The 11,552-nt window shown below is 52.3% G+C and overlaps 1 protein-coding gene across 3 annotated transcripts in view; it reads right to left on the reverse strand.

Annotated features, from left to right (window-relative positions):
• Window positions 1–542: 542 nt before the first annotated feature.
• The window catches only part of DEF8 (differentially expressed in FDCP 8 homolog), a 21,754-nt gene continuing 10,744 nt past the window's right edge, over window positions 543–11,552 (reverse strand). For 2 of the 3 annotated variants that reach the window (XM_006152520.3, XM_027773459.1), the window contains 5 exons: window positions 11,279–11,392; window positions 8,129–8,209; window positions 6,873–7,013; window positions 6,631–6,740; window positions 543–1,225 (listed from right to left, as the gene is read on the reverse strand). In XM_006152520.3, the coding sequence (XP_006152582.1) occupies window positions 1,123–1,225; window positions 6,631–6,740; window positions 6,873–7,013; window positions 8,129–8,209; window positions 11,279–11,392 (549 nt within the window). In that variant the 3' untranslated portion in view covers window positions 543–1,122. The remainder of the gene's footprint in view (window positions 1,226–6,630; window positions 6,741–6,872; window positions 7,014–8,128; window positions 8,210–11,278; window positions 11,393–11,552) is intronic. The other variant, XM_027773458.1, reaches the window with a different exon arrangement.

The raw sequence follows: 11,552 nt of genomic DNA on the forward strand, positions 1-11,552 counted from the left end.
AGCAAACGCAAGCAGCCCACACCTTCCAGGGGCAAAAGGCTAGGAAGCTGTGAAACATCCCCTCTGGGGTTCCTCCTGGGCTACGTGGTCTGTGAAGCTTCTCTGCTCTCTGGGAGCCCTTGATCATGTGGGGCTAGGGACCGGCCACACCCCACAGCCTGATCTTCCTGCTGGGTTCCAGGCTTCCCGCCCAAGCTCCTTTGAACAAATACTCCCAGCTCCTGACCTCAGGCCCCAAACAGAAGGCTCTAGCTGGTAATCTCACAGAAACACCTGCAGGTACCGTGGCAGTGAGACAGGGTGCTCCGACAAGTTTGGTCCCAAGAAATGCCATCCAGGCCTCCTCAAACAACTCTTGGCCTAACTTGGAGCCTCTCCTGAGGGTACCCAAGCTACAAGCTCAGAGCACCAGGCTGAGGCAGGCTGGGTTGAAGGGAGCAGCTGCAGGTGCACCCAGCAGGGAAGAGCCCTGTGGCCCCTTCTTCTCCCTGTGCACGGGAAGGATGGTTAACACCACTGGATGTACACCTCAGGACTTAGAAGAGCTTCTGGAGGCCAAGACAGGAGTAGGTCCAGGGGGGATGAGCAGGAGTCCAGCCAGAGACTACTAGAAGCCAGAGAGATGAGGGTCTGGAGAAGCCCTCCAGGTAGAGCCTAAATCATTCTCTACGATCAGACCAGGCCCAAGCTGAGTGTACGCAGCTGGCATCCTCTGGTCTCACTGGCCACTGCCCTGCAGCCCTCTGGGGGTCCAGAGAGGCCCTAACAGACGCAAGGCAGAAGCCTTGGGAGCTCTGTACCATGGGGAAGGGAGAAGTCCTCCCCCACGCCTCTGCCATGGAGTCTTGCGATGGAGAGGGATGAGAGCCACATCAGACCCCTCGTAGCAGCAGCACACCTACCCATGTAACAGCCAGGGACCAGTGGGCCAAGTTCCAGCAAGGCCCTGGGAGTGAGGTGGTGCCCTCAGGGTACTGCTGTCCCTGTCCTGGTCCACAGAGCCGGAAAAGGTCTGGGGGCTGCGTCCAGGGGTCTCCAGAGCAGAGCGAACACCTTGACTTCGGCAATGACCAGCAGGTGGGCACAGATAGGCAGGTGGGTGCCTGGTGCTTCCCCAGTGCCCTAGGCATCCACATCCGGGCCAGGCTCCTGGAAGAGCGACTGCTTCCTCAGGGTGAGCCGGGCGCACTTTGGACACGTGGTCGAGTTGTCATAATAGCAGTCCCTGGGGGGAGGGCAGGGAGACAGGTTGGGGCTCTCTGCACACAAAAGCCAACCCTTGAGCCTTCACTAGCTCCCTACCCCTGCTCCTGTCATGCCCTCTCCAGTGGGGAAGTGAAGGCTCGGAGATGTACCCAAGGGCAGAGGAGGGGTCTGGCCTCGAGGCTACGTATGCTGCACTGTTTTTTTCTGTTTTGTTTTGTTTTTCTTTAGAGGTTTTTGCCATAGGGCGCGTGCGCTCGCCAGACAGAGACAGAGAGACAGAAAGCGAGAAATCACCCCCCAGGGGGGGTGGCCACGCCACAATCCCTTGTCCTCCATTCTCCTCCCGGGATCTTGGGCATGTATGCACACGCGCCCGGCGTGAGTTTTAAGCCACTGGGTCTGGGACGCGAACCATGCTCAACTACGTGGGAGTCCAGTGACATAGCCATTACACTAACTGCTGGTCCCCGCTGCACTCTGACTTGGCGGTGGCTGTGGCCTCCCCCAGAGGTCTCCAGGTTACCATCGACCCCCGACAATGCAGCTCCCAGGTAACATGGCTGAAGGGGCAGAACCTGGCGGCTCTACGCAGCTCCAAGCTGACCCATCTGTTACCACCTGTTCTTATTTTTTCTTTTTTGGGGGAATATCATTTATTTAATTTTATGTATTCTTCCTCTTCAATTTGACCAGAGATGGGGGAGGAGGAAGTGAGAAAGCAAGCTATCAGGTCCAGGACTCAAATCATGGTTGGCCATGTGGGAGTCCAGCACCCTGACCACCATGCCACCTGCTGGCCCCACCACCAGCTCTTAATACCACTGTGTGATGCCTCCACTGCAGTCCCTAGGCGGTACCATGGCAGGAGGGTGCGGGAGGCCTGCAGAGAGCACGGCTCTCTGTGACAGCAGTCAGACCCTGCACCGCTGCTAGCTCAAGGGAGCGCAGTTTCCACACCTGATTTTGCCCTGGCCCTTCCGAGACATCGCAAATTTGCAGAGCCGGGATTCTGGCAGCTGCAATGATAACAGCAGATACCAGATAAAAATCAGTGTGGACAGAGATGGGAGGTTCCCATCAGACTCACAGTCGAGAAGCTATGCAGGACCACCAAATACTCACATATCATAAAACACATGATCTTTTTAGTTTGCTATCAGGCACATGTGCTCTCCAGAGACAGAGACAGAGACAGAGAGGAGGAAAGTGAGAAATCACCTCTCAGGGGGATGGTCTTGCCACATCCTTCTCCTCCACTCTCCTCTCAAGATTTTTGACACACATGCACATGTGCCTGGTGTGTTTTTCAAGCTGCTGGGTCCAGGACTCGAATTGCACAGTTGACCATGTGAGATCCACATGCCTTAACCCCTGTGCCACCTGCTGGCCCCTATATGATCATCACTTTTTTAAAAATTGAAATATTTTTCAGGTGACTAAGGTGGCTAGATCCCACACAACCAGCCATATGGTCCAAGTCTGGACCTAGAGGCCTGAAAACATGCTGTGAGTGTACATATGTGTGCCCAAAACCCTGAAAAAAGGAAGGTGAAGAAGGGACTGTGGAGTGACCCCTATTTCTCTGATGAGTGCACACGTCCTCTGGCAAAAACTGAAAAAAAGAAAAATATTTTTCTTCTATGTGTGCTATTTTCCAAAATAGCCACTAAATATTAAAATATAAATATTTATGAGGCCAGCAAGTGGCATGGTGTTTAAGGAGCTGGTTAGAGTCTCGGATCTGGCAGCAGAAAATCATGCCAGGCACGTGTACATGTGTGCCCAAATCCAGAAAGGAGACAGAAGGAGAGGAAGTGCAGCATGGCCATCCCCGGGCAGGCGGTTTCTCACCTTCCCTCTCTCTTTCTGTGTTGTGAGGACATGCACCCTATAGCAAAAAAACAAAAATTGCATACATATACATATATACACACATACACACACATGCACATGTGCACACATGCATACAGTAAACATGTACATATATGTCACACACATACACACGCCTGTGTGCACACATACCACATACACATATGTGCATATATGTATGTGTATACCCACATGTGTGCACACACAAACATGTATGCATACAGATTCACACACATATATCCACATACATATGCACGCACATACACATTATATACACACATACAATATACAGACATATATACACGCACTATATATGTGTATGTATATGTATATACATATACATATACATACTATTACACCTAAAATGTTGTTTTACTTGCTGTGAAGAATTGTTACACTTGATACATTGTTTAATGGCTAAGTTAGTCGTTTGCTGTGAAGAAAATGTTTGATTTTAACGCTGCTCGCTGAGAGCATACCTGACTCCATTTTGTAGTACATTCAGCCTGGTGTTAGCCATGTTCCTGGAAATTCGACACTCAGCCAACACCCTAGTGCTTATCACTGATAAGAGGCAAGCCATACACTGACCAATAACATGAGGGACATGAGCATGGTCCCTGCTCCACTCGCCCCTCATGACTGGCAAAAATGTCCCACTTTGTTCTGACCCAAATCTCATAGACTTACATATAAAATATTCTTTTTTTTTTCATTCTTTTTATTTATTTTTTTTTTTTGAGAGATTCTTGCTGGCGTGTGCTCGCCAGACAGAGAGAGACAGAGAGACAGAAAGCGAGAAATCACCCCCCAGGGGGGATGGCCACACCGCAATCCCTTCTCCTCCATTCTCCTCTAGGGATTTTGGGCACGCACGTACATGCGCCTGATGTGACTTTTAAGCCACCAGGTCCAGGACACGAACTGCCGTTGACTATGTGGGAGTCCAGCGACATAGCCATTATGCTAACTGCTGGTCCCCATATAAAATATTCTGTTCTGTCAAGTCACCATGAGCCTGCCAAAATGTGGCATACAAAGAGGAGCCTGAGCCCAGCTCATCGGCTCTGTCCTCCACTTGGGCCAGATCCCATCTCACTGCATCTGAGACCCTCCCTTGCAGCCGGAGGCCCTGTCAGGTTTGCACACTGACTCCTCCTGCCCAGATGGCCCTCCGCTCCGCCTGATGCTCCGGTGTTGGCCACTAGCCCCGATCTCCGACCTCCGTACTCTAGGATCACTGGGTGGACTTCTCCTCGCTCACCCTTGGGCATCTCGTGGCCACTGCCACCATCGTTCCCTAAGATCTTCGTGGAGCTCCTCCCCGGCTCACTGCCTATGCCCCGTAGACACCCAGTGGACTTGGCACCAGGCCTCCTCTTGCCCTTGCAGACTGCACTCCTCTCGCTGTGCCAGCACAGGACGCCCTGTGCCGCTCGTCCCATCGTGACTTGTAAACCCCTTTTCCCCGTGTGATTACAGCAGCTCAAAAGGCAAACCTGAGTCCTGTCCTCTTTCCGTGGGCCAGAGCACTTTCTGGCTGTAACTGCTTGGGCAGCCGACAAACGTGAGTCGAACCGTCACTAAGTCGTGCTTAAACTCTCCTTCTCTCTCACTCCCTTTCCAAAATCCCCTTCCTTGCCGCTGCTCCGCACGACAAATTCTGCTGAAGCACAACACACATACACATTTACGGGGCATCTGAACATAAGCACTTGAACAAGCATGTTAGATATATGTGCACACACATACAGTACACACACATACACACCTATACACACATACACATTTATACGCACATACATATACAGTACACATACATACACACCTATACACACATACACATATATACACACATACATATACAGTACACATAGATACACACCTATACACACATGCACATATATATGCACACACATAAACAGAACACATACATACACACCTATACACACATACACATATACATGCACATACATATACAGTACACATACATACACACCTATACACACATACACATATATACACACATGCATATACAGTACACAGAGATACACACCTATACGCACATACACATATATACGCACACACATAAACAGTACACATGAATACACACCTATACACACATATACATGCACATATACAGTACACATACATACACACCTATACGCACATACATATACAGTACACATACATACACACCTATACACACATACGTATACAGTACACATACACACACACCTACACACACATATATACACACATATACAGTACACATACATACACACAACTACACATATATACACACATACACATATATACACATACATACACACCTATACACACATACGTATACAGTACACATACACACACACCTATACACACATACACATATACACACACATACATATACAGTACACATACACACACATACACACATACACATATACACACACATACATATACAGTACACATACATACACACCTATACACACACCTATACACACACATACATATACAGTACACATACATACACACCTATACACACATACATAGACAGTATACATACATACACACCTATACACACATACACATTTATAGGCACATACATATACAGTACACATACACACACACCTATACACACATACGTATACAGTATACATACATACACACCTATACACACATACACATATACACACATACATATACAGTACACATACATACACGCCTATACACACATACACATATATACGCACACACATAAACAGTACACATACATACACACCTACACACATATACACACATACATACACACATATACATTTATAAAGCATTTGAACATAAGCACATGAATAAGTGTGTTAGATATATGTACACACATATACACACATACACATATACATTTACAAGGCATCTGAACATAAGCACTTGAACAAGTATGTTAGATATATGTACACACATATACACATATATACACACATAATAAATATACACACACATACATTTAGGAGGCATTTGAACATAAGCACTTGAACAAGTATGTTATATATACACACGTAGTACACACGTATATACACACATACACACATACATAAGCCCTTGAACAAGTATGCTAGGTATTTCTATTGGCCTAGGGACACGGAAAACATCACTGAGAAGTAAGGGTGCCAGGAGCTACAGAGTTGGGGAGCCTCTGGCCAATGCCAGCCCTGAACAGTACCTTTGCCCTGCAGGAGAAGGGAGCAGACAGATGTGGGGCCCTGTCTGGGCCAAGCTGGAGCCTCTGGAGACCGCCCAGTGCGGATAGGGAAGCGCCCCGCCCCGCCCCGCCCACAGGCGCTCACACCCCGCCCACAGGCGCTCAGCTCCAAATCAGCAAAGGGCTTTGACAGAAGCAGTAAAGCCCTGAGCGTCTGCCCGTGGTCTCCCTCAGGGCAGCAGTGCAGGCTCCCCAGACCAGCCACAGCGGCCAAGGGAAGGCCCACCCTCCCCACAACCGCAGGTGGGGCCTCCCCGGCCTGGGGCCAGGTCAGAGGGTGGGGTCTGAGCCACACCCACCTGTGGAAGACGGCGGAGCAGTCGGTGCACACGGACGTGTGGCTGTCAAAGGGGAACAGCACGTCACCCTCTCGGCAGAGCTCGCACACGAAGCCCTTGGCCTGGCACCGCTGCGGGGACAGGGAGGGGTCGGGGTCGGCGGTAAGGCCCAGCTCCGCAGCCAGGACACACCAAGCCGAGCGCTCCTTCTGCCAGTCCTGCCCAGGGGCCCCTCTGGAGCAGACACCGTGAGGGCAGCCCACCTCGCAGTCCAGCTTGATGTGCTTGGCGAAGAGCGTGTGCGTCTCGGTGAGCGAGCAGCTGAGACGGCCCAGGTGCACCTCCAGGAGGTCCTGGATGGAGTACATCTCATCGTTCTCCACGAAATGCTGCCGGTCCTGGAGCTGCCAAGTCCCAGCAATCGTGACCCCAAGTCCCAGGCAGGGACCCAGCCCTGCTCACCATGGCTACTCCCAACATCAGGGCCACGGAAGCAGAAAGCTTTAGTGTCTGGGGCCCAGGGAGAAGATGGGGGCCAGGGCTTCGTCTGGGGCTGTAAGCCCGCCCCCCCAGGCACTCCCCTCTGCCGCCTCCCCCCACACCCTCCCTGCCCGGACTTCCCTGTGTAACCCTACATCCTGGCACTCCCCTCCTGCCTGCCCTGTTCCCTCCCCAGAACACACAGCAGTGTCTGAGTATCCACTGAGCAAGTATAAATAGGGGAGCCCCAAAAAGTGCGGACCAGCCCCGTGGCTCCTGATTAGGCAGCAAGATCCTGCACGGCCAACCCTGTGGTTCAAGATCAGACCCAGTGGCCTGAGGAACATTCTGGGCACATATGTGTGTGCGTGTCCCAAAGTCCCTGAAGGAGGGAGAGATGGAGGAGAAGGGATTGTGTCATGACTGTGCCCCATGGAGGGTGCTTTCTCCTCCCCCTCTCTCTCTGGTGACACAAGGGCCCTCTAGGGAAACAAAAGAAGAAAGAAAAAGAAGGAAGGAAATAAATTGGGTTTTATGGTCAACCTGCCTAAGGAGAGCCAGAGTGGCTCCTCTTCCTTGGAGGGCAAGAAAGGCTGCAGGGGGACCAGCAAGTGGCATAATGGCCATGTCGCTGGACTCCCACATAGACAACCGCGGTTCGAGTCCCGGACCCAGCGGTTTAAACTCACGCCGGGCATGTGTGTGTGCGTGCCCAAGACCCTGAGGGAGGATTGGAGGAGAAGGGATTGCGGCATGGCCATCTCTCCTGGGGGGTGACTTCTCACTTTCTGTCTCTCTCTGTCCTTCTGGTGAGCGCACGTGCCTCTCCAAACAAAGGGAAGAAAGCTGCAGGGATGATGCACACTGCGGCATCCATACCTGGTACCGTCTGAGGCAGTGCAGGTGGGGCACCCATCTGCTCCCCTGCAGGCAGGCAGAGCACACACAGGCTATTGAGTTATCTGAAAGCGCTATGAGTGGGAGGTGTCCCCATGGCCCTAGCTCCGTGGCCCTCAGGCCGTCCCTCCGGTGGCCTGACCTGCAACAGCAGCCGTGCTTCCATGGCCTCCTTGCACGTGACGAAGTATGGCTTCATGAGCAGGATGTCCTGGCGCAGCTTCTGTGGATGGGCGCACATGGCCTCCTCAGCCAGGGCATGGCACTTGCAGTGGCCTCACCTACGCTGGCGGCCAGTGGGGTTCGAGGAAGGAGCCCTCAAGTTCTCTGGGGAGTCCCAGAGCTGAGCGCTCCAGCCAACCTCAAGTTCAAATCCCAGCTGCTGGGCGTGGCTGGGCCTTGGAGTTGATGGCCCTTCACCCAGAGCCCTCCTCTCGGCCCACCCAGCCACGCAGGCACACAGTGCTGCCTGTCTAGGAGCCTGATCCCATGCTGGCCCTGAGGCTGCAGGCTCCTAGGCCTCAGGGCCAGCATGGGATCAGCCTCACCCCAGCCCAACCTCCTGCCACCTCAGCTCACTCGGCCTCAGTCCTCCGCTCTGTAAGGAGCCTCACCCTTTCACCGCCCTGACCGAGACAGCCACTCACGTGGACTGCAGCACCAGGTGCTCTCAGCCCTGGCTCAGCCTCCTCCATCGCTAGTGGCTGAGAGTGACCTGAGTACTTGAAGTGATTGGTCCTGATGAAGATGGGTGTAAACGTAGGGGCCAGCAGGTGGCATGGTGGTTAAGGACACTGGACTCCCACATGGCCGACTGAGGTTCAAGTACCAAACCTGGTGGCTTTGCCTCTCTTGCTCTCTTCCTCACTACACTCTGTCCCTCTCTGGTCAAATTCAAAATAAATAGTTAAATAAGGTTAAATAAAATAATTCTTAAGAAAAAAAAGTATAGAGTACACCCTGGGATTTTAGGGCGTCGCTGGTGGTTGAGGGATGTCCAGCCCCAGTTTAAGTTCCACACCAGGCACATGTGCATGCCCCAAACCCTGACAGGATGGGGAACGGAGGGAAAAGACTGTGGCTTGACCACACCTCATGGGGAGGTGCCTTTCTCTTCTTCTCTCTGGATACGCTCTCTGGCAAGAAAAGAAACTAAAACATTTTTAAAAGATGTGTTGGACAGGCCCTGTGGTGTGACAATAACACACTGCCCGAAAAAAGCTGCCAGCAGGGAACCAGCAGTTAGCATAATGGCTGTCGCTGGACTCCCACGTAGTCGACCGCGGTTCGCGTCCTGGACCTGGTGGCTTAAAACTCACGCCGGGCGTGTGTGCATGCGTGCCCAAGATCCTGAGAGGAGGATGGAGAAGGGATTGTGGCGTGACCATCCACCCTGGGGGGTGATTTCTCACTTTCTGTCTCTCTGTCTGGCGAGCGCACGCACCCTATAGCGAAAACCTCTCCAAAAAAAAAAAAAAAAAAAAAGCTGCCAGCAGATGGCTCAGTGGTTACGTCACTGGACTCCTGCATGATCAACCACAGTTCAAGTCCTGGACCTGGTGGCTTGAAACTCACACCAGGTACGTGTGCATGCATGCCCAGGGCCTGGGAGGAGAACGGAGGGGAAGTGATCCCAGCATGGCCATCTCCCCTGGTGGGTGATTTCTCACTTTCCCTCTCACTGTCTCTGTCTCTCTCTCCCCAGCAAGTACATATCCACTAACCAAAAGACAGAGCTCCAAAAAAGCAGCTGGACCCCACAGCAATGACAGCCAAGTCAACACGAGGTGCTCCAGGCTGGCATGCAAGTGCCTCAGACCCACGACTGGAGGGGGGAAGAAGGGATTGCACGTGACTGTGCCCACGGGTGCTTGGCTTTCTCCTGGAGTGCACGTCCACTCCGTCATGAATAAAGTAAAGGTGTAGCATAAGAAGAAGGAGGAGGACCGTAGCTCAGTAATTGTGGGTATCAGCTGCATGTTGAAATAATCGTTTTGAGACCAGCAGTTGGCATAATGGCTATATTGCTGGACTCCCGTGTGGTTCGAGTCCTGGACCTGGTGGCTTAAATTCATGTCGGGTGCATGTGCATGCGTGCCCAAGATCCCAAGAGGAGGAGAAGGGATTGCAGCGTGGCCATCCCCCCGGGGGATGATTTCTCGCTTTCTCTCTCTCTGTCTCTCTCTGTCTTTCTGGCATGTGCACACCCCCTATAGCAAAAACCTCTTAAAAAAAATTGTTATTCCAAGTAACATCACCTGTTTCTTTTTATTTTTTTAAATGTTAAACATCATTTATTTATGCATGTATATATTCATTTGTCGTGATTCTTCTAGCTGCCCAGTGCAGGACGCAAGGCACATCCTGTCACATGGGAATACACCTCCTTAACCATCACACTGTGCTGCCTCCTCCTTTTTTTCTTTTCAGTTTGCTACAGGGCACACGTGCTCAGCAGAGATGGGGGAGTGGGAACCACCCTGGGAAGATGGTCACACTACAGTCCCTTCTCCTTTGTCTTTTGGGATTTGGGGTACACAGGCATGCATGTCTGCTGTTTTTCAAGCCAATGATCTGAACCACTGCTTCAGGACTTGAACCACATAGTTGGTCCTGTGGGATCCAGCCACCTTAATCTCCATGCCAACTGCTGGCCCATTTTTTCCCTTTTTTTACCCCTAAGATTTTTGCCATAGGGCATGTGTACTCTTCACAGAGAGACAGAGACAAACACAGAGACACAGAGACAGGGTTAGTGAGGAATCTCCCCCGGGGGGATGGCCATACTGAAATCCCTTCTACTCTGGTCTCCTCTTGGGATTTTGGGCACACATGCACATGCACCTGGCATGTTTTTCAAGCTACCAGGTTTGGGACATGAACCACAGAGTCATCCATGTGGGATCTGGTGCCTTAACCACCATGCTACATGTGGGCCCTTTTGTTTTTTTCCCCTTCTAGCTTTTTGCCAAAGGGTGCTTGTACTCACCAGAGACAGAGAGGGAGAAAGTGAGGTAACACCCCCAGGGGGTTGGCCACACTGCAATCCCTTCTCCTTTCTCCTCCTGGGACCTTGGGCACGCACACACCCAGCTCTGGGACTCAAGCTGCAGAGCTAGCCACTTGGGATCCATCCCCTTGATCATCATGCCACCTGCTGGCCTGCTGGATCCACTACTCTGGACCGAGGCTCCTGTATCTTCACTCTGAGCACAGCCCAACCTGTGCCTGCAGGTCCCTCCTCTGCTGGGGACCTCCCACAGCCCACACCCCAAGGAGACGCCCGCCTCACCCGGATCTCCACCAGCTCCTCCACGTAGCTGAAAAGCAGTGGGTTGATCTCTCGGAGCCTGAGCACGGGCCGCGATGCCATGAGCGCCAGGTAGCGCATGCTGCTGCGGGACACCTGCAGGGGCAGCCCGTGGTCCCCCAGCACTGCCCCGGGGAGCACCCCCACTGTCCCGGGGCGCCCCCCACCGTACCTGGGCGCCCCCCCACTGTACCTGGGCACCCCCCACTGTACCTGGGCACCCCCCACCGTAACCGGGGAGCGCGCAGCACAGCCG

Source organism: Tupaia chinensis, unplaced genomic scaffold (genome assembly GCF_000334495.1).
Source record: "Tupaia chinensis unplaced genomic scaffold, TupChi_1.0 Scaffold000355_1, whole genome shotgun sequence".
NCBI lineage: Eukaryota > Metazoa > Chordata > Mammalia > Scandentia > Tupaiidae > Tupaia > Tupaia belangeri.